The sequence below is a fragment of the Hypanus sabinus genome, chromosome 17, assembly GCF_030144855.1.
Source record: "Hypanus sabinus isolate sHypSab1 chromosome 17, sHypSab1.hap1, whole genome shotgun sequence".
In the NCBI taxonomy this organism is placed as follows: domain Eukaryota; kingdom Metazoa; phylum Chordata; class Chondrichthyes; order Myliobatiformes; family Dasyatidae; genus Hypanus; species Hypanus sabinus.
In genome coordinates, this window is record NC_082722.1 from 58,413,839 (window position 1) to 58,438,078 (window position 24,240).

At 39.0% G+C, this 24,240-nt stretch overlaps 1 protein-coding gene across 1 annotated transcript in view; it reads right to left on the reverse strand.

Moving 5' to 3' along the window:
- The window catches only part of mphosph6 (M-phase phosphoprotein 6), a 45,288-nt gene that overhangs the window by 10,179 nt on the left and 10,869 nt on the right, over window positions 1–24,240 (reverse strand). The window contains exons 2-4 of the mRNA XM_059993153.1: window positions 21,750–21,862; window positions 8,594–8,684; window positions 2,311–2,408 (exon numbers count right to left, since the gene is read on the reverse strand). Coding sequence (XP_059849136.1) covers window positions 2,311–2,408; window positions 8,594–8,684; window positions 21,750–21,862 — 302 coding nt within the window. The remainder of the gene's footprint in view (window positions 1–2,310; window positions 2,409–8,593; window positions 8,685–21,749; window positions 21,863–24,240) is intronic.

Consider the following 24,240-nt stretch of genomic DNA (forward strand, 5'->3'; position numbering starts at 1 on the left):
AAAGAGTTTTTCTCCAGGTGGATATAAACGATTATCATGCTACCATTTTGAAGAAGGCAAAAAAAGTTATCCTTGCTGGCCTGGCTACTTAAAAATTAGGTTAATCTAGTCCAAGTCATACTACTGTTGTGGGAGCTAATTATGAATTATTTACTTTACAAAAGTGACTAAAATCAAAATAATTCATTATAAAGTACAGTCCAATCACAAAATGAATAAGGTAGAAACAGTACAAGTCTATTTTTAATAGAACAAACAAGGCAATTCAAAGTTTTTGAAAATGGACAATCGTAATTATTATAGTTTTACTCCCGAACTAGCTGATCTTTACTAAAAGCTATGTTTGCTATGTCCAGTTGTGTGGTCAGTTGGATGATCCAGGTTTATCTCTAGTAAGAGGTTGATAATTGGCCTTAACAATCCTGTATTATGAAAGAACCAAAAACAAACTTCCGGAGGAACTCAGCAGATCAGCCAGCATCTGTGGAGATCTGTGGAGTTGACATTTCAGGTCAAGATCCTGCATCCGGACAGCACTTCCAGAGATGATGCCTGAACTACTGAGTTCTTCCAACATTTTTGTCTTCCGCTCTAGATTAAAGCATTCACAGTCTTGTGTCTCCAAAAACTGAGCTTCCATTCCTAATTTTTTTTAACCCAAAACCATTTCTATATTTTTAGGTGAAGGTAGGTAGGATGCTTAGGAATGGAACTGTAGAATAAACTGTAGAATAGAATGATTAGTATAGCAATATAATAATAATAATCAAAATCCAAGAAAAAAACAATTCGGAATTACTCTGGAATTATAGAAAATTATGGACTGATGAAGGATCATGGCTCTGTGCAGAGGAGTTCTTGTCTAACAAACCTGATAAGCGATTTTTTTTTTGAGGAGGTCATGGAGATGATTGTCAATGGTAGAGTAGGAACGTCGCCCACAAGGACACTAGTAAAGCATTTGGCCAAGTCTTTCATAATAGGCTGGTTTGGAACATTAAACTAGATGGGATCCATGGCAAGTTGGTAAATTGGATCTAGAACTGGATTAGCCATAGAAGACAGAGGATATTTGTTGAGTGTGACTAGTGGTGTTCTTCAAGGATCAGCACTGGGACATATATATATATATAAAATGAATAGAATGAAATTGTGAATGGTCTGATCAGTAAGTGTACAGATCACACAAAAGTTGGTGGTTTACAGATAGTGATGAAAGTTGTCAAAGAATAAAACTAGATATAAATCAGTTGGGAGTTTGGGTGGAGAAATGCCAGTTGTGTTTTAATCTGGACAACTGCAAGGAGATGCATTTTGAGAGGTCAAATACAAGAGGAAAGTATACAGCAAAAAGAGCTCTGAGGAGAGTTCTGAGCAGAGGATACAAGAAACAGCAAATGTTGGAATCTGGAGCAACAAACAATGTACTGAAGGAACAGCAGGCTGAAAAGCAATTGTAGATAAGAAAAAGTGTTGACATTTTGTAGAGGGATATTGATCATGTACAGGTAGACAAATGTCATGGTCAGTGCATACATGGTGATCCAAAGGACTCTGTTCCTGTGCTGTTCTGTTCTATGTAATTATTGGATAGAAAAATGGAAGTTAACCGATTAGATCATTGACCTTTTAGCATGATTTCGATGAAACTCTATCAATTTGAAATATTGTGGTAAATACAACTTGTCTCACCAGACTTGCTGCCCAAACATTTATTATTACCAAAAGTTTGTTTCATTCTATGTCTGCCGAGTGAGTCCTAGTACTGACTGCCTCCTAGATGAGTAATTGCCTCTTGGAGTAAACAATCCAGAAAGGGAAAAAAAGAGAAAAGAAACAGGTACTATAATGCCATTTTGGCACAAAGTCAAAAACTGAGAAATTCTGAGTGTGTGAAGAGAGACAGGGATAATGTTGAGTAATGAATGTCCTAGCATGTAATTATTTTGTACAGTGCTCTTGTTTGATATCAGAGTAATGACTTCAATAAATCTATTAATCCACCTTTATTCCCTTAAAAGTTTGGATCATTTATTCCATTTAAAGTTCACTAGCTCCCTAATTCTTTGCTACTTAAACTTTAGCACTATTTTCATGCATTATGATTTTTGTAATGGAGGAAAATAACCTATTTGTCAATGCTGTATTGCAACACCTCAAAAACAGTTGCAATCTTAACATCCATCATTTGTCTTCAAATATGTGTTTCATCTTCAAATTGAAGTTATTAAATACATTCTATATTCCAGGTCTGATTGATGAATTCATCCTAATGTGTTGAACCACAGGTCTTAGAATGTAGCAACTTACCTCCTAGCCATTTCTTCATCTGAAACATCTACATCCATCTTGCTCTGATCTTCAGGCTCTTCATTTTCATTCTTGGAATACATCTGTGCCACCAGTTTCTGTAACACATTATTTGATATTCAGCCTTTTACTGAATGCAGTTATATTTAGTCGTCTTAAACAAATAGCTCAAATTTTCATTGTGGTTTATTCTCTGAATTTAAATCTAAGGAAGAGGCTTAGCTGTTGAGATGTAATTTGCTGGTATTTGAAGAACATTAAAATTAATAGGATGTTTTTAGGTTTTTTTCCTTAGGAGTGTGCAGCATTGACAAATCTTTGTCAATAATCAAGATGACAAAGACAGATATTGATTGCTTTACATTTCAGAGGTTTGCTAGGCTGTTTTAGATGACATTAACAGCAAAGTATATAGTGAGATTGAAGACTAGGCTTTTTGAAGGCTATTAATGAGCCAAGTGAGCCTTTTATTTCAATAAATAGCAAGTTGTTCATATGTTAGCGGATATATTGACTTCAATTTCAACTCCAGAAGTGCCTATGGTGTAATTTTAATTCATGACCTTTGATTTTTCCATCTGAGTACTGTATTAACCATTAAATCTGAATCTTATTTTACAGTAGGCTAGACCCACAAATTGGTTCATTTCACCAGTAGTGTTCCTATTTATAGCAGTTGTATTATACATAGATTGTAGGTGCAATCCTAACATTTTGTTACTCTGTGTACAACCCAATTTTCTAAAAATACACATTAAGAAAAACTAATGACAAATATTTTCAATTCTACAAGCAGACTTCTGTTTAAATTCCTTTCAGCAAGGACTGCAGACTCGTCCAACCCTTTCATTTCTGCTTCACCTCTTGCACAACTGGTGGTGACCTCAACATATAACGAAAGTATTCGACTACCTCATGTCTAAATTTTATGCTTACCTTTACCCCCATGGATATCCCCACTGTTATGGGAGAAGGGTGGGGAATGGGATTGTTTGTATTATTAGAAAATGGTCTACATTGCAGCCTTCAGAATCGCAAAGTCACTTCATCTGTGCATGTGTAAAGAAATGGAAGTTGAAAAAGGATCAATTTTGTGTTTCTTTGCATATTAATTCTGTGAGAGCAAACTTTGCATCACAAATCTTTGTGTTTGATTTGTGAATTCCATTACGGCCAAATTTCTGTTAACTGAATGGCCATAATGTGGGGACTAATGTATGCTCATGTCAACAACAGAACATTAATTTGCACTATTTTCCAAGTCTTGTTACGTCCAAGGTGTTTATTGACTGGCTCCAGTACCTCCCACCACATGATTGTATTTAATCTCTTTTGATTCTATTTCCAATATGGTCACTTGGTGCTGCTAAGATATGGTCCCTCAAATTCACCAGTAACTGTTTTAACTCAGTCTCTTCCCACTGACACTCCACCATAAGCACCATCGAGACTTAATCAAAAGCCTTTTTAAGGCATTCAGGTAATCACAGGATTTCACAACACAGAAGAACTCAACACAATTTCACATGTCACTGCTGGCTTTTTAAAATGAGATTTTCAATCAATCCATTCCTTTGCTCTAGAATGGGAGATTGCAGAATGAGTTAGAAACAGTTCCTTGCGCACTTCATGCGCCAGTTTTAAAAAGTGAGCAGAGCCTGTCGGGACTTGCTTGCAGACCAAGAGATTGCTTGGGTTAATAGTGACTTAGCAAGGGCCAATAAAAAGAAGTGAAGTTTAAGTGGATCGGCAGCAGGTAGGAGGAGGGGGTGGGGTGGCTCTGTTGGTAAAAATGAAATCAAATCCTTAGATCTGAAGATATAGAATCCTTGTGGGTAGAATTCTGCCAGGGGTAAAAGGCCCTGATAGGAGCTATACACAGGCCACCAAACAGTAGCCAGGATGTGGAATACAAATTTACAACGGGAGATTGAAAAAGCACGTTACAAAGGCAATGCTATGACAGCCATGGAAAATTTCAATATGCAGTTAGATTGGGAAAATCAGGTTGATGCTGGATCCTAAGAGGGGGATTTTATAGAATGCCTATGAGATGGTTGTTAGAACAATTTTTTTAATATTCTGTGTTTCTGCCCAATCTTCCTCGTATTTTTGTGTGGGGAGGGTGTTTTTGGGGGTTGATACATCTATTCCATTTTTGTTCCTTTTTTTGTGCAGGAGGAAGGACTTGGGGCTGATATGTCTGTTCCAATTTTGGTTTTTCTTCATTTTTTTGGTGTGGGGTTGATGATCGTGCTGCCTTTCTTTTCTTTCTTGGTTTCATGGCTACCAGAAAAAAAATTCAGAGTTGCATACTTTGATAATAAATGAACCTTTGAATTTTTGAGGGAGAAGATAAAGTCAGATGTATCAGTATTACACTGGAGCTCGCCAAAGTTGATTGGAAGGGGTTACTATCAGGGAAGATGGCAGAACTGCAATGGCTGGAGTTTCTGGGACAATTTGGAAGGTGCTGGATAGATACATCCTGAAGATGAAGTATTCTAAAGGGAGAATAAGGCAATTGTGGTCAACAAAGTCAGTCAAAAATAGCACAAAATCAGAAAACAGGGCATATAGTATAGGTTAGTGGTCACCAACCTTTTTAAGCCCAAGATCCCCTACCTCAGCCTTAGTGAAAGGTGAGATCGACCCCAGATGAGTTACATGCATGCGCACTGGGGCAGAAAAGACTGGAAGTAAAACCCCACAATCCAGAAGTAGAAATAATGTATACACACCGGGGTACCCACCTTTTTTGCACTGAGCACTAGTTTAATATTGATAATATTCTTGTGGACCAGCCGACAGCTGGGGGGGGGGGGGGGGAAAGGGTGGTTTTAAATATGACGGGAATACAGCGATACTTGAAGCAAGCTCCTTTTGTCCGGTCTATTCCGCAATTTAGTTTTCATGGCTCTCAGCACTTAGCTGCTGTCCCACGCTGCTCACGTTTTTTCCGCTGAGAAAACTCAGCGGGTTCGTCTTTGAGTGCAGGGTGCTTGGACTCAGGGTACCGAAGCAGTTTTGAGGGCTTCATTGCCTCATTAGACAGCCTCCTGGCCCGAACTCCAGCCTCTGCCCACTCGCTGCCAGACGCCCTGGCCAGGTGCGGCTGGTTGTGGGTGGGGTGAGAGGACAAGATCAAGGCCAGAGGTCCCTGTACCGGGGTCGTGGCGGTTGCAGTCCGGAGAGAGAGCGACAGGCCCGCGCCCACCCCCCCTTGCAGAATCTATCAGCTGACAAAAGTTTGTTTCATAGATTGCAGCGTGGTAGCTGCTCTGCTACTTATAAAATGCTGAGCCTGAATTAGGTTGTCTGTGAATATTTTAGCACAGGGTTCCCCACAAACATTCGTTGTGCTAAACAGGTTCAGAGGTGGCGCCCATCTGTCCGTGCTCCAGGCCGGTAGCGTCGGCTGCACGAGGGCGTCACTGCGTTTAGGAGACTCACGTACGTTCAAGTTCAACAGTGGGCGTGACAGGGAATGAGGAGAGATGCAGCTGACTCATATCGTTTCCTTCCGGCCCGGTGGTTGGGGACCACTGAAGTACACTATGTAGTGCGGTGGGGGGGGAGCTTTACGCATGCGCACTGGGCAGAAAGAATGGAACTAAAACCCCGCAACCCGGAAACAATCTCTCAACAGCATTTGCGTATTTCTTTTCCTTTTTTTTTACAGGACCTACTGGGAAAGTCTCAAACGTCAACCAGTCGATTGTGATCGACGGGTTGGCGACCACTAGTATAGGTCAAAATAGTGGGAAGTTAGAGGATTGGGAAGCTTTTAAAAACCAACAGAAAGCAATTTAAAAAATTATAAAAAGAGAAAAGATGAAATATGAAGGTATGAAGCCAATAATATCAATGATACAAAACTTTTTTTCAGGTATATAAAGAGTGAAAGAGAGACCAGAGTGGATATTGGACCTTTGGAAGATGACGATGAAGATGACGACGAAGAAATGGCGGAGAACGTGATAAATATTTTGCGTCAATCTTTACTATGGAAGACACTCGCAGTATGCCAAAAGTTTGAGTGTGTCAGGAACAGAAGTGAGTATAGTTGCTATTATTAAAGTCAACGCGCTTGGTAAGCTGAATGGTCTACGGTAGATAATTCACTTGGACAAGACTGACTACATCCCAGGGTTCTGAAAGAGGTAGCTGAAGAGACTGTGGAGATATTGGTAATGATCTTTCAAAAATCACTAGATTTCTGGAATGGTTCTGAAGGACTGGAAAATTGCTAATGTCACTCTTTAATGGAGGGAGGCAGAAGAAAGGAAATTATAGGCCAGTTATCCTGATGACAGTGGTTGGATAAATGTTGGAGCCCATTATTAAGGATGAGGCTCCAGAATACCTGGAGGCACATGGTAAAGTAAGCCGAAGTCAGCATGGTTTCCTTAAAGGGAAAGCTTGCTTGACAAACATGTTGGAATTCTTTGAGGAAATAACAGGCAAAATAGACAAAGGAGAGTCAGTAGATGCTGTTTACTTGGCTTTTCAGGCCCTTGACGGGATGCCACACGAGACTGCTTAACAAGGTTAAGAGCCCATGGCATTACAGCAAACAGTCAGAATAAAGGGGGTCTATTCTGGTTGGCTGCCGATGACTAGTGGTGTTTTGCAGGGGTCAGTATTGGGACCACTTCTTTTCAAGTTATACATCAATGATTTGGATGACAGAATTGATGGCTTTGTGGCTAAGTTTCCAGATGATACAAAGATAGGTGGAGGAGCAGGTAGTGTTAAGGAAGCAGGGAGTCTACAGAAGGACTTATATAGGTTGGGAGAATGGGCAAAGAAGTGGCAGATGGAATGATAGCATTCACTTTGAGAGACTAGAATATAAGAGCAAGGATATAATGCTGAGGTTTTACAAGACATTGGTCAGACTGCACTGGAGTACCAAGAGCAGTTTTGGACCCTTTACCTAAGAAAGAAATGTGTGGACACTGGAGAAGAACCAGAGGAGGTTCAAGAGAATGAATCTGGGAACGAAAGGGTTAATTCATGAGCATCTGATGACTTGATAGTACGAGGAGCATTTGGTGTTTAGAAGAATGGGTGTTGGTTGGGGGGGGGGTGACGGGGATCTCAATGAAAGCTATTGAATACTGATAGGCCTACATGGAGTGGTTGTGGAGAGGATGTTTTCTTTAGTAGGCGAGTCTAGGACCAGGGAGCACAGCCTCAGAATACAGGGACATCAATCTGTAACAGAGATGAGAAGGAATTTCTTTAGCCAGACAGATAGTTGTGAATCTATGGAACTCAATGCGACAGATGGCTGTGGAAGCTAAGTCACTGATTACCTTTTAAAGCAGAGGTTGATAGATTCTTGACTAGTCAGGGCATGAAAGGTTACAGTGAAAAGACAGGAAAACAGAGTTGACTGGGATAATAAATCAGCCATGCAGTGGCGGAGCAGACTTGATGGGCCTAGTGACCTAATTATACTCCTACTTCTTATGGTCTCTTGACACAATCAAATCCCTTTTAAATTTGATACTTTCATATGCTTCTCCACCATTCTGTGCTTATACAAAATTCTATGGTCATCCGACAAATCATTGCACATGCCATCAAGATGGAGGCTACATAAACAGAATATGAGGCGTTGCTCCTCTACACTGATAGTGACCTCATCATGGTAGAAGAGAAGGCCATGGACCAACATGTCAGACAGGAATGGGGATAGGAATTAAAATGGTTGGCCACTGGGAAGTTCCACTTTTGCAGGATGGAGCAGAGGTACTTGACAAAGTGGTACCCCAACTTATGTCGAGTCTCACCATTGTAGAGGAGGCCAAATCAGGAGCACAGACTACAATAGGTGACCCCAAGAGATTCGCAGGTGAAATGTTCCCTCACCTGGAAGGACTATTTGGGGCCCAGAATAGATGTGAGAGTGAAGGTGAAAGGACCAGATGTAATATTTCTGTCACTTGCAGAGGTAAGTGTCAGAAGAGAGATTAGTGGGAAGGGAAGAATGGACAGAGAGTTGGGGGGGGGGGGGGGGGAGATGAGGGAAGTATGTGTTTGAGGGTAGTAGGATCCTGTTGAAGATGGTGCAAGTTGTGGACAATAGGGTGTAAGATGCAAAGATTCATGGGGTGTTAGGTGAGGACAAGAATAACGCTGAATTATAATAACTTAAGACTAGATATCCAACAACACATCTTATGATGTTTAATTAATGATGCTCAGAACATGTGTTGGAGTATACAAGTCCAATAAAGTAATTTAGCACTCCAAACTGAATTCACCATCCTACCTCAATCTCAGGGTTAAAACCTTTAAAGGACATTCGGCCAAACAGCAACTCTTCACATGGCACAAAACTTTTTTCTTCAATAATATGATTTCTAAAACAAATAAATATATTGACAGCATTACTATTAGGAAAAATAGAAAAACATCAATGTAAAACTTAAATATATACCAATATAATTTTTTTTAATTTTGAAAAATGCAATGCTTTTGAAAGAATAACCAGATTATTCAGCAACAGAAACTCTTCATATTCATAAATTCATGATCTACTCTAACCTAAATATTAAACGTTACTCATTGGATCTGCACCTACTGATCCTTCACTAGAGATGAGTTCCTAATAGGTAATGAATAGCAGGCTAGCTGCAGTGCGTATGTATAAATGTGTCCTGACTTCTTTGCATTGCAGCATGCAAGTACCAAAGGTGCTGTAGGTTATATGATACTACATCTAACCTCCAGACTTACCATGGGACATTGTACAAAGTTATAGGGGTTGGATATGCTTAGTATCCGGACTCCCACTCCCATAGCTAACATTTGAATGGAGTCAATGATTTAATGAAAACGCAAAGCTTAGTTGATTTCTTCTGTTTAATATTTTGATTTCCAAGGTAAATATGTTCTAATAAATCTTTTCATTAAAGCAGCTTGAAACTATGTAATTATGTTTCAACTATTTAAACATGCCTCCCACCAATGACAGGAGACAGTCAGAAATAATAGAAAAGGCAATATGACATCATGAACTGTTTGAAGGCCAAGAGGACAGCTGGGGATCTGTTCTCTGAGGCTTAGTTGCCAACTTGTGGCACTGAGATCCTGTGGAAAGGAGAGGATACAGGCAGGATCAAGTACCATCTACCCAATGCTTTTGCACTAAGATCTTACTTAAGATTTATTACCCCCCCCCCCCCACCAAAAATCAGGTCTCAAACATAAATCTTCAACTGATAAACACAAACATTTATCATAGATCAATTAACCAATTTTGTTTCTATATCCTAAACCATAATAAAAATGTTAAAATGAAATACCTAAGTTGTGAGGGTTTAATTACTGCAAAACTAGTCTATCAAGAGACAGGGGACTTTGGCAATGGGTGTGGCAGATTTGATGATGCTGAAAACAATACTGGAAGAGCCTCAGCCCCAGTACTTCACCAAAAGGTATAGAAGTTCTACAATCTTTCTGAATGTAAACAGAGACTGCTTTATGATGATACAAGAAGAGATTCATTTTGGGAAAATTATAAAGAATTTAGTGGCATAGGGCAGGTATAGTGAGTTGGAAGGCCGATTTTATTCTCTAACTGCATGTGCAACTGTCGAAAACCATTGCCTTATGTAGCACCAAGGGTTAGGCCATCACCTTGGGGATGGTGAGGAACTTAGAACAGAAGGGAAGATATCCAGTTCTTGTGGATCTACATAGCAACCAATGTCAAAGGATAAAGCAGGAAATGCTGCTGAAGATGAATGAAAGCCAAGAGAGCAATTTAATAAATAGAACCATTTGAGCCATGTACAAGTTGGCATTCAGCCAATAGGACCAAAGAGTTGAATTAAAAATTAAATTAATTTCAATTCATCAGGCACTGGTACCTGTACTGGGAAAGAAGGTGCTGTTCCAGTAGTATGGGCTAATTTGGATTATCCTGTAGTAAACTGAACGACGAGGGTTACACAAATAGATTTTTAAACAAAATATTGTCCATGTGGAGGTGGTGGTAGGGGAAGATTCAGCTGAGGGAAGATTTAAAATGTTGGAAAAAAGAACAGGCCTAAGGGTCAAGAGTAGTGAAATGGGTAATGATACTAAGTGTAAGGAAGGTATAGGGCATACAAACATAAATGTACATCACCAAATGGGAGTCAGAGCAGAATAATGACAAATAGGCAAAGCAATGACTTATGTTTTGTTACTCTAAAGTATCAAAACAAGAACCCAGGAGATATATGTGTACCTCATTTTTATTTTAGCAAGGCACATACATATGACATGGCAGCCTGATGACATATGGCATTCATATACAATTACATGTAAACCATAATGAATTATTTTAACAAAGAATGCTTAATTATGCAATATATTTACATTACTCAAATATCTCTGAAATATTAAGTACATAAAGGCTCATTATATGTATGCATTCTGAGTTCCTAACACAATAGGAAAATTAATAGGGTAAGATGAAATAAATTAATGCGATCTATCAGCTTTTACAGAGACATGGTTACAAGATGTTCAAAGATGTAAGCACCTCAGAGAGTATTTATGGCCAAAGATAAACGGACCTGATCTCTCCAGTGATTGACTTTGTTGTCATCTTCCAAAATTCTATAATGGTCCCTATCAATTGTGAGGTAGTAAATGCAACTCATTTAAGGAGAGGAAAAAAATGGGAATTTCAAACTTACCGGCCTTATGAGTTAGCAGGAAGAATAACGGAAACAAGAGGATATGCTGGCAAAAAGGAATTATGACATCATATTTTAGGTTGCAGCTAGATTAGTTAGGGAGGAATAAATAGATGTGGGATATCTTGACTCTTAAAAGGTTTTTGTAAAGATTATTATAGAAAATTAGAGCACAGGGGAATGGGAGTAATACATTGACATGAATTCAGATTAGCTTAAAGAAACATAAAAAGGGCACCAACTATTCACAACCCATACCTAGAAGGCACTGTCATCGTGAGAAGGATACAGAGGGCCATCAGCATAGACATACAAAGTGACTGGACAAGACAAGGTAGATGAGAATAAAACATTGAAACCATGAGGTCATGCACTGTGATAGTGAAATAAAAAAAAACAAAACAATTTTTAAATATTGAGAGGCAGGGAAATTTATTTAAAAGTAGGGATCACAACTTCAAAATAAGGGTCACAGGGAGGAGAATTTTCCTCACCCAGAAAATCTTTGAAATTCTCTGTCCAAGAGATCCAATGACTAGGTATATTAAAGTCTGATATATTTTCGTTTTAGTATATTGCTAAAACTGAGCTAAAAGATCAGCTGTGATCTTACTTCATGTTGATCAGACATAAGGGCATACTTCTGTTTCTTAAGTTTTCATGTAATTAGGTTATTCATTAATCATTTTCATACACTGTTGAAGGCCAAGGCAATAGATCATCTGGTATACAGTTAATTACTTCATAAATTACACTTTCAAAAACATAAATTTATAAGACATTTACAATTCCTTTCTTCAAGCCAAATATATAACATTGCAATAACATTTATTTAGACATTAGTCTTAAAATGAAATCATGATTTACAGAATTTATAAATTATCTACCAAGTCAATTGTTACTTAAGGGAGCTCAAAGAAATGTTTTCAAATATATAGAATCCAAAGAAACATATGAAATTACTTCTGACAGTTAAAATTATTCAGTGTTAGTATTTTGCATGCTAATCAGAAGCATACACAAAACAAGAGAGACAAGTCTGCTGTACTGAAATTGCTTTAGCAATTATTAGTTTTCTTAAAATGTCATTTCCAGGTCTAGGGCTGACTTTTAGGAGTAACAAATGTAGGCTTTGCAGACAAAAAAAGTTTTATTATTTTTCCACTGAAGTCCTTATGTCAAAAAGGATATCATTGCAGAGACTTCCGAACAGCAAAATTAGAGTACTCAATGACCCGAGATAACATGAATTGGACAAAAGACAGTTCAGGTCATAATTTCTGTAGCAGGAAACAAGGTTAGGGTAGAATTCAGTATCAGCAGGAGTGAAGAGGAAATCAGCATTAACAATTTTCAGTCCTAATGTCAGAGTTTGGAAAAATGCCCTCCAAGTTCACATTGACCATCACACTAATCTTTCACCAATCCAATTTTTATTCTTCCAATATTTCCATCAAAATTCCCACCCAACACACTAAATTCCAGTACTCACTAATTAACCTGCATCCCTATAGGAGGTGGAAGAATTGCATGTGGTCTTGATGAATGTATTAGAATAATGGAGTTCTTCAAAATGTTCCTTCCAGTAGAAGCTTGCTTCTATTACATTTTTGGCTCTCAGTGGGGCAAATCCACGGTACTTAAGCTGCAGACTGCCATCACAGCACTTAGAATCCACACATAACCATGCTTTAAAAAAAAGATAAAAGATTAGTTTTATTTGTCACATCTACATCGAAACATACAGTGAAATGCATCACACGAGGAAATCTGCAGATGTTGGAAATTCAAGCAACACACACAAAATGCTGGTGGAACGCAGCAGGTCAGGCAGCATCTATAGGGAGAAGCGCTGTTAACGTTCTGAGCCAAGAACCTTAGTCAGGACTAACTGAAAGGAAAGGTAGTAAGAGATTTGAAAGTAGGAGGGGGAGGGGAAAATGCAAAATGATAGAAGACCGGAGGGGGTGGGGTGAAGCTGAGAACCGGAAAGGTGATTGGCAAAAGGGATACAGAGCTAGAGAAGGGAAAGGATCATGGGACGGGAGGCCTAGGGAGAAAGAAAGGGGGAGCGGAGCACCAGAGGGAGATGGAGAACAGGCAGAGTGATGGGCAGAAAGAGAGAAGAAAAAAAGGAGGGGGGAAAAGCTAAACATATCAGGGTTGGGGTAAGAAGGGGAGGAGGGACATTAATACATCTCCCTTCTCTAGCTCTGTATCCTTTTTGGCCAATCACCTTTCCTGCTCTCAGCTTCACCCCACCCTCTCCGGTCTTCTCCTATCATTTTGCATTTTCCCCTCCCCCTCCTACTTTCAAATCTCTTACTATCTTTCCTTTCAGTTAGTCCTGACTAAGGGTCTCGGCCTGAAATGTTGACAGCGTTTCTCCCTATAGATGCTGCCTGAACTGCTGCGTTTCACCAGCATTTTGTGTGTGTTGCGTGAAATGCATCACTTGCGTTGAGGATGTGGTGGAGCCAGCCCACAAGTGTTGCCACGCTTTCAGCACCAACAATGCATGCTCACAGCTCACTAACCCTAACTCGTACATCTTTAGAATGTGAGAGGAACCAGAGTATTCAAAGAAAACCCACACGACTACAAGGGAAATATACAAACTCCTTGCAGACATTATGCTAACTGGAGTGCCCCGTATTTTTTGTTCATGTTTATCTGAATACTTAGGTTCTAAAGATAGGGTATGTGGATTGGAAAAGATTGTTTAAGGTATAGAATAGAAAGACATGATATCAAATGTGGAGCCAATGGATGCCTCTGACATGGAATTGGTAGATGGAATTTTACGTATATGACTTAAGCCTGATTTATACTTCCGCATTGCATCTACACTGTAGGTACCGAGTACCCTATGCTGTAGGGTGACGTGCACCTCCCCAAAAAAGTAACTCGTGTCACGGTGATGCAGACTGCAACAACTGTGATTGGTCTGCTTGGTAGCATCACATTTCCTCCTACACATTTCTGGTTGCTTCTTCTTCACCACGTTTGTACATCAATGCAAAACAGATGAACCAAATCATCAAATCTACCTGCCGACATGCAAAAATGTTTGAAATGCGTTTCCTTGACCATGTCTCTCACGAAGAAACTCAACACAGTGGCATAGAAACCCCACCACCAACTAGCATTTTGGCGCACACCAACGCATGCTCGTTACGGCGTAGAGCCTATGCAGAAGTGAAAATCAGACCTACGGCGTAGCCCATACGCACAAGTATAAATCAGCCTTTAGGATCCAGAGATTCAGGTTCAATGATGTGTATATACATAGTGTAGAGGCAAAACTAAACCAAACACCAAAACACCAAAACAAATGTTGCTAGTCTGCGACAGCTGGAATTGTTATATTTGCATGGCACGCTTTCATCTCCAAAAGTCAAATCCTTCATTAGAAATAAGCAAACATACAAGCTTGAAGCACCAAAGAAACTTAAGTATACCTAAATGTAAGCTAAGCACTATTCTCAACGGTCAGCCAAAGATACGACTTCCGCCTGTCCCAAGCTAGAAAATACCATGAAATAAGAATACATTATTGTCTTTGTCTTTACCACAGCCCCACTCATGAAACTAGTTACCATAATAAACACAGAATATAAGGCAGAAAACAGCTAGATAACAGATACATGGCTTCTATACATAGATAATATATAAGACCAGTAGTGATGGAATCACTGCAGATGTGGAGCAGTATGTTCTGAGACTGTAAAAAAAATGAGTTGAAAATCAGGCAGTCTGCGTAGACTATATGCTGAGTTCAACATAAATGAAGTTGATCAGAATAGTTGAAGTCAGAGGCCAATATCTTTCATATTGGCACCAATGCAGAATGTAAGTACTGAAAAGAGTATACGTATTTTTTTTCTTCTATTTAATTTTTAGGCTGTGCACATTACTAGCAAGACCAATGTTTATTGCTTACCCATAAATGCCTTTTTGAATCTTAGAAATTTATATAATGGATTCTCATGTCCTACTTTTTCTGTGCCAACTGTAATACTCACCTACTCTAATTCCTTTTGCCCCCATTAGGCTCACATCTCTACTCTATTCCAATCCAAGTAACCATCCAAATGCTGATTAAATGTGAGAAGATTATTTTAGACCCAGCAATGATGAAGGAACAGCAAAACACTTTCAACTCAGACCACAAGTTTGTTGATGATATGAAGATAGGTGAAGGGGCAGGTTGAAGTGAAGGAATACAGCGTAGTTAAGTGTATGGTCATGCACTTTGGTAGAAGGAATAAAGGTGTAGACTACTTTCTAAACAGGATGAAAATTCAAAAATCAGAGGTGGAAAGGAACTTGGGTGTCCTTGTGCAGGGCTCCCTAAAGGTCAACTTGCAGGTTGAAGTCAGTGATAGGAAAAGACAAATGCAATGCTAGTATTCATTTCGAGAGGACTAGAATGTAAAAGCAAGGATGTGATGCTGAGGCTTTATAAGGCAGTGGTCAAACTGCACTTGGGACTATTATGAGCTGTTTTGGGCCCTTTATCTAAGAAAAGAAGTACTGGCATTAGAGAGGGTCCAAAATAGGTTCATAAGAATGATTCCAGGAATGAACGAGAACATTTAATGGTTCTTGGCTTGTTCTCACTGGAGTTTGAGGAATGAGCAGGGAATCTCATTGAAACCTATCAAGCATTGAAAGGCCTACATAAAGTGGATGTTTCCTATAGTGGGTGAGTCCAGGACCAGAGGACACTGCCTCAGAATCTAAAGACATCCATTTATAATAGAGATTAGGAGGAATTTCTTCAGCCAGAAGGTAGTGCATCTGTGGAATTCATTGCTCAGATGACTGAGAGGCCAAGTCATTGAGTACATTTAAAGTGGAGGTTGATAGGTTCTTGATTAGTCAGGTCAGTTAGGATCACTACTTTATTTTAAGAATGTGAAATGTCAGAAAAATAGTGGAGTGTATGATTTATTTCAGCTTTTATTTCTTTTATCACTTTCCCAGTAGGTCAGAAGTTTACATACACTTTGTTAGTATTTGCTAGCATTGCCTTTAAATTGTTTAACTTGGGTCAAACATTTTGGGTAGCCTTCCACAAGCTTCTCACAGTGAGTTGCTGGAATTTTGTTCCATTCCTCCAGACAGAACTGGTGTAACTGAGTCAGGTTTGTAGGCCTCCTTTTTCACACACGCTTTTTCAGTCCTGCCCTCAAATTTTCTGTAAAGTAGTGATCCTAACTGACCTAAGAAAGGGAATGTTTTCAAGGATTAAATGTAAGGAATTGTGAAAAACTGAGTTTAAATGCATTTGGCGAATGTGTACGTAAACTTCAGACTTCAACTGTATGTAATTTTACTGTTCAGTACGGACCAGTTATAGCTTCACCACAATGGCAATTTACTTTCAGGTTTATTCATAATTTTAATAAATTTATGAAGCATGTATTATGCATCAAAAAGATTCTTGGTTTCTGTGGCAACTGAATCAGCTAGTTAGGCTGAGACACTGAATCCTAATCATGATGGAAATCCATGCAAGTGGAGATTAAAAAAATAACAGTATGAACATGATTTAAAAAAAACAGAATATGATAGAAACACTCAGCAGATCAGACTGCATTTGTGGAAAAGGAAAATAAGTTAACATTTTCCAAATTTCTCAAATATGTTCAACATGAAAGGCTGAATCAAAGGTGATGATGAATCAGTATATAGGAGGGAAACTGAAAATCTGGCCAAATAGTGCCCCAACCTCGTATTCAATGTTAGCTGATTACTGACTTCAGGGAGAGAATCAGCAACTGCAATTATGAAGACAGCACGGCACTGCCTCCTTAGGAGTTGCAAAGATTTGGCATGACACCTAAAATTAACAAACTTCTATAGATCTGTGGTGGAGAGAATACTGAATAATTGCATCATAGCCTGATATGAAAACACCAATGCTGTTGAATGGAAAATCCTACAAAATATAGTGGATACAGCTCAGTCCATCACAGCTAAAGCCCTCCTCACCATTGAGCACATCCACATGAAGCAATAATGCAGGAAAGTAGCGTCCATCATTGGGGAATCACACAGGCATGCTCTCTTCATGCTGCTGCCATCAGGAAGATGGAACAAGAGCCTCAGGACTCACACCACCAGGTTTAGGAACAGTTATTACCCCTCAAACATCAGGTTTTTAAACTAGAGGGGATAACTTCACTTGCCCTATCACTGATCCCATAACTCATGGACTCATTTTCAAGGACTCTTCAACTCATATATGTAATGTTCTGGTTCATATTTTTACTGTTATGCTGTGTGTATTTCATTTAGCAGTTGTGTAAGAGCAGTCAGTTCTGTTTTCAGCTTGCTTGGGTTATTGTTGAAGAGAAGGGATGAGGAAAAATGTGTACCATCCAATTAAGATGAGATAGCTAAGGGGAGGTTTTTTTGTTCAGCAGGAGATGAAGAGAGAAGGACATCGGGGGGAGCTGGTCGTCGGATACGATCAGTGGGAGACCCGGTTGTTCAAGATGGATTGCGAGCAACGTTAGGAAGGTGGTGTGTGCTTTCATGCTGACCTAGGACCCAGCGCATGACTGAGAAGTTCAAGATGACCACCAACTTGTGCACATACAACTGTTTAATTAAAATTTCTTTTTGTTTTTGTTTTTCTTTACTACCCTTTGAGTTAAGATACATTAATATAATTCCTTTAATCATATGCAGTATACTGTCCATTATTTCATGGCATTAATTTGCAATAGGGTAGCAAATTACACAGCACCCAAACAAACACAATACAAATGCAGTTTACATGGACACTAAGGATGGAATTATAACAAGAGAGAAACTATTATTTAAATTATGAACATCCATACTGTTTATCTCCAGTATGATTTTTTTCCCTTTCTGAAGAACTGTGCATATCTTACTGCATAGGGAGCTAATAATGATTTGTTCTATGCCACAATGAACACATCATAATACAATGAATATTATTTCCTAGTAATAAATGGGGAATTAATCTTACATCCCACTGATAATTATCTGATAAAACTGCTGCTGTGATGATGTCATAGTTATTGATGCATCAATGCAAGTATCAATATGGAAAACTGATCACTATTTTGTGGCAAACAAAATATGTCTTTAAAACAACTTAATAAAACCCAATACAGGAATGTATACAACTGAAAAAAATGCAAGATATTAGGGAATTAATGCATGCCATGGATTTAGACCTGGCATACTGACAACATGTAAAGCATGTTTGCACACAGCTATCTAGAACATTACTAGTTCCTGGAAAAAGCTACTATATGGGTATCACTGTTTGGCATTCTGAAAAATCTACAGCAAATAGAACAAATAATGAATGCAAATAGAAGTGGAGCATTGGGAAAGGTTGACAGACTAAGAGTGAAATTAACCATCTGCTACGAAACTGCATGATCCGGTATTTTTAAATTCCTTTCTTAGTGCTTCAGTTTTCACTGACAATGGCAGCATTTATGGCCCATCCATAAATACTTTAAAAAGAGGTGATAAATTATGTTGAACCATTGCAGTACTTCTGGTATGGCACTCACGCAACATTATGGAAGAGGAATTCCAGGATTTAGGCCTGGCATGTATGAACAAATCAGGATAGTGTATGATGTGGAAGGACATTTGCAGGTGATGTTGTTCACTTTGATTATCTGCCCTTGTCTCATGAATAAACATATTACAGCAGGGTTTTAAGGAATATCGCAGTAAAAAGAGACCTGGGATAAATGCATGTACAGGTGTCTCCTGTTTTTCAAACGTTCGCTTTACGACACCTTGTTGTTACTAAAGTCCTACATTAGTTACCTGTTTTCGCTAACAGAAGGTATTTTCACTGTTATGAAAAAAGGCAGTGTGCGAAAAAGGCAGCACGTGCCCCCAAGAACCTCCCCCGGAATTGCATTCTAGCCACCATTGCTTAAACACATGCCTGTGAGCATCTGTTAGCAAGATGAGTTCTAACGTATCGGAAAAGCCTAAAAGAGCTCGGAAGGGTGTTACACTTAGCATAAAACTAGACATAATTAAGTGTTTCAATTGTGGTGAACGAAGTAATGACAAAGTGAGTTTGGCTTGTGGAAGTTGACGAAGATGATGTTGAAGAGGTTTTGGCATCCCATGACCCAAGAACTGATGATAGATGAAGAGCTGATGCAATTGCAAGAAGAAAGGGTAACAATAGAAACCGAATGCAGTAGCGAATGGACCAAAAGTGAAGTCGTCCAGGAACTGAACGTGAAGCAACTGTGTGAGATTTTTGCTGCGATTGACAACACTACAACGATTGCAGAAAAGTACGACTTTAACTTTGAAAGGGTACGTAGGTTTAGGGCATACTTGCAGGATGGTTTGAGTGCTTACAAAGAACTATGATAGAAAAATGTGCAAGGCTAAGCAGTCAAGCATACTGTTGTTTTTCAAGACTTCCACATCAGCCACAGCAGATGGCGAACCTCGATCTTCGACATCGAGGCAGGCAGACATAGAAGATGACCTGCCTGCCTGATGGAAACAGTCGACAATCAGATGACACCCCAGTGTCATCTACCTCCCACCACCCCAACCTCCGACGACTCAGCCTAACACACCATCATCAGTGTGCTTTCTGTCTTCCCGACTCCGGTAAGTGAAACCACACTGTACATACATTATTTCTACTTTATATAGGCTGTGTATTTTTATGTGTTATTTGGTATGATTTGGCAGCTTCATAGCTTAAAGGTTACTGGAGAGAGTGCTTCTGCGAGAGCGCTTCGCTTGCGTGAAATTTTCGCTACTGTGGATAGTGCTGCGATGATTGCAGAAAAGTATTTCTACTTTATATAGTCTGTGTATTTATCATATCATTCCTGCTTTTACTATATGTTACTGTTATTTTAGGTTTTATGTGTTACTTAGCATGATTTGGTAGGTTATTTTTTTGGGTCTGGGAACGCTTACAAATTTTCCCCATATAAATAGATGGTAATTGCTTCTTCACTTTATGACATTCCAGCTTACAAATTGTTTCATAGGAACGCTCTACCTTTAGATGGTGGGGGAAACCTGTATTTCCCTGAAAAGAGTGACACAGATAGTGTTGTGAAGAAGGCATTTGGCATGATTGCCTTTGTTGGTCAGTTCCGAGGACAAGAATTGGGATGTCATGTTGCAACAGTATTACTTGTTGTTGAGACCACACTTTGACAGCCATGAATCTTTGGTACATTCTTCCTCAAAGGACAGTGGAAGTAGTCTCTATGAATAGTTGATGGATTCTTGTTAAGATAAGTTGTATAGTTATATTGAGAATGCAGATTTGAAGCTAGAGGTATCAACGTATACAACATTAAAACTGGCATTTCAGCCCATCTCATCTACACTGTGTTTAGATCCCACTTGCCTCCATTTGGCCCATAAACCTTTTCTGTCCATGTAAAAGTCTGAATGTCTTTTAAACCTTGTAAGTATACCTACATCTACAGTTTGCTCTGACAACTCTTACCATATACAAACTATGCTCTCTGAGGAAAAAGTTTTCATTCTGGTCCCTGTTCCCAAACAGGTAAAGGAATATTGAAGGCTTGAAATGTCGACTGTTTATTCCCTTCCATAGATGCAGCCAAATAAATAAATTACTCATTCTTTTTTAAAGGGGTGAATACTTAATTTTTTAACAGTGGACAAAAACTTCAAGACCTAATGTTTCAATTAAGTCCCCTTTTACTCTATTAAGCTCCAGCAAATGTAAGCACTCAATCACTCTTCATAAGACAACCTGATGCAGGGTCTAGACCCGAAACGCTAAACATCCCTCTGGCCCCACAGATGCCATTTTACCCGCTGAGATCCTCAGGCAGTTTGATATTTGCTCCATATTCCAGCATCTGCATTTTTTTGCATCTCTAAATTTTCTTTGAACTGCTTCCAATGCTATAATATCCTTTATTCAATAAAGAAACAAAACTGTACACTGCATTCCATATGTGATCCCACCAAAAAAAAATATATATATATATATAAAGGAGAAATTGAGCTGGCTGGGCTTGCTTTCCTTGGAAAAGAGGAGGATTTTGATAGATTTATACAAAACGGTGACAAGCACGTACAGTAGCAGTGTCTAAGACCAGAGGTCATAATTTAAGGAGTGAAATCAGAAGCTGGTAGGGATCTGAAAAGCATTTGAATCACCAAGGCAGAATAAACTATGTATTAAGTGCCGATATACAAGATCAGTTTAGGCAGAACTCAACAGCATGGACATGGAGCCCAAGGGCCGGTTTCTATCTTAAACAGGTGTGCACAGCACAGAGGTTTTAAAATAGACAAGCATACTTTCAGCCACTACATAAAATAAAATTAACGTTAATCGTAAATAGTTAATCCTATAGAACTGTTAAGGATGGCAAAACAAAATTAAACATAAATGAAATATAAATGAAAGAATTTTTAATTTAATAAAAAAGTAATTCAAAAACATTTCTGAGTGCTAAATTCAAAAAATGTACAACCTAAACTTGCTTCAATTAACTATTCGCTTGCCTAAAATCTGGAAATACATAGGTATTTGATAAACCTGTAAACTCTTCATCAAATGCATTGAGTGATGCAGCAAGATGAGAGAAAGGATCACATGCAAATAAAGTGTAAAGTAGAAGGATGAATATTCAACGGTGCAACAGTTCTATTGTTAACTGACTGATTAGTTAACCTTCAAACAGCGTGTTCACTTACTCTTTTTCTTTCAGTTCTGGCAAGTCCAAATACCAGTGCTCATCACTAATTATCTTTCTCTCCTCCTCTTCCAATTGCTGCTTGGTCTCTGTATCCAAACTCCTCTGCATAAACTGAAAGAAAACAAAATCAAGTATTATCATCACCTCTTCAAAAGAACCTATTTAAACAAAGCATTCAATTGTTGACTTAATCAACCACAGAGCCTCACATATTCCAGTTATGTGGTAATATAACAATGATGAATTTGATATTAAAGGATGATAAACATAATTAAAATATATAAGTCTATCGTTCCTGAGAACATTACTTAGGTCTTACCTAAATTTCAGATATTAAAAAAAAGTTGCAGACAAGTTGCTCACACAACAGATAAAGGGAGAAAAAAGGACTACTTAATTTTATCACTAACAGTAATTTGCAAACGTTAGTAAACATTCATTTCTAGGAGAAATGTACCATTAAACCACATGTGCCTTTTTATATGTATTTTAAAACACTTCTCATGTGATTAAATTGTGTCAGTAACATGATCACACTCAAATAACTATCATTTTAATGCAAACCTCTGGTGCAGCGCAGTTTACCGTAGTAACCCAGTGAAGTGACAGTTTGATTAACAGGCTCTACTCTAAATTCTTAGTCTGAAGTCTTGGAATGGGTGGGTAAATGACAAGGCCCAGAGGGACACAGAAGAAAGAAGAAAAATCTGGAAGTGAACTAGACGATGGCCAGGCACAATGGATGTGGAAACTGGTTAGCAAACAGTGTTGCGGTCAAGAGCTTCAAGTTCCTTGGAGTGAACATCATCAATAGTCTGTACTGGTCCAACTAAGTTGGTGCCTCAGCCCAGAAAGCTCATCAACACATCTACTTCCTCAGGAGGCTAAAGAAATCTGGCATGTCCAATTTCACCCTCACCCATTTTTAATGATGCACCAAAGAATATTTGCATCATGGTTGATCTGCCATGACAGCAAGAAACTGCAGAATGGTAGACCTGGTTCATAGCTAAAAGTAAACTTATTACCAATGTACATATACATCACCATGTACAACCTTGAGATTCATTTCTTGTGGGCATTCAGAGTAAGTACAAGAAACAGAATAGAATCAATGAAAGTCCAAACCCAACAGGACAAACAACCAGTGTACAAATTATAACAAAGCTGTGTAAATGCAAAAATAGAGAAAAAAAATAATAACCAAAAATATCAAGAACATGAAGAGTCCTTGAAAGTGAATCCATAGGCTGTGGGAACGATAAAATGATGGAGTGAGTGAAGTTATGTTCTCTGGTGTAAGAACCTGATGGTTATAGGGTAGTACTGTTCCTGAACCTGGCGGTGTGAGTCCTGTGCCTCCTGTACAGGAGTGAGAAGAGAGCCTGACATGGATTGTGGGAGTCCTTGATGACGGATGCTGCTTTAGTGCAGATGTGCTCAATTGTGCGAGGGCTTTATCTTTAATGGAATGGGTTGTATTCACTATTTATTGTCTACGTGTACTACAATTTCTCTGCTAATGTAATACTATATTTTGTTCTCTGACCCAGTCCTGAGGACCACCGCACTGAATTCCCCGGGTCCGAAAATCCACCACACTGTGGCAGGTTAAATGTGACAAGTGGGAGCTGTGCTGGGTTTGGGTACTGTATTTGATCCTCCACAATATTCCGCGTGGGAATTTAAACTGGAGGTGGCAGTGTCTTTTTTTTACGATGTCGAGTTGCGTGCTGGACATTAACCTGGCATGGATGGTACGAGAGTCACTAGATCGACATCAAGCCAGCACGGGAGTGGCCTGTCACTGGATCGAACTCGTGAAACTCCATTCTCCAGCCCGGCGCTGATCTCACCGTGCCACCAGCCGACTGGAACGGCGGGGGGGTGGGGGGGGGGGGGCCGGGGTCAAGGTGAATCTTGCTAAGAAAGATTTAAGCCAAATACAAAGTTACACACTCAACACAGTGTCAACAGCAACAACTTAAAATGGCGGATGGCGTCACAATCCGACTTAAAATGGTGGACGGCGTTCTCCTTCCTCGGTTCATAAGTACAAGTCGTCCGTAAGTCGGACGTTCGTAACTCGGGGACTACCTGTATTTCTTATATACAAGAAATTAATATTTGTTTATTCTATGTTTTCCCCCCATGTCATCTTGGTTAAATTATTGCAGGTCTCCTTTGTAGGACTTTACAAAAGAGGTTTTTGTTTTTCTCTGAAAGAACTGCTATTCTTCAGATATTATTTTGAAATTATTCATTTCTACTAGTGACTTAAATCAAATATCACAACTAAATAGAAGAACAAAATGGCAATTCAAAGATAATGATTTTTTTCCCCTCAACCTCCTCAGTCTTTTCCCAAATGGAATTTGAATTAAATCACAGGAAGTCTGCAACAAAATCACAGATACTGAAAACAAAACCAAGAAATATGAACTAGTTAACACCAAGTTAATGACCTCACAGCTTAACAGAGGAGAAAC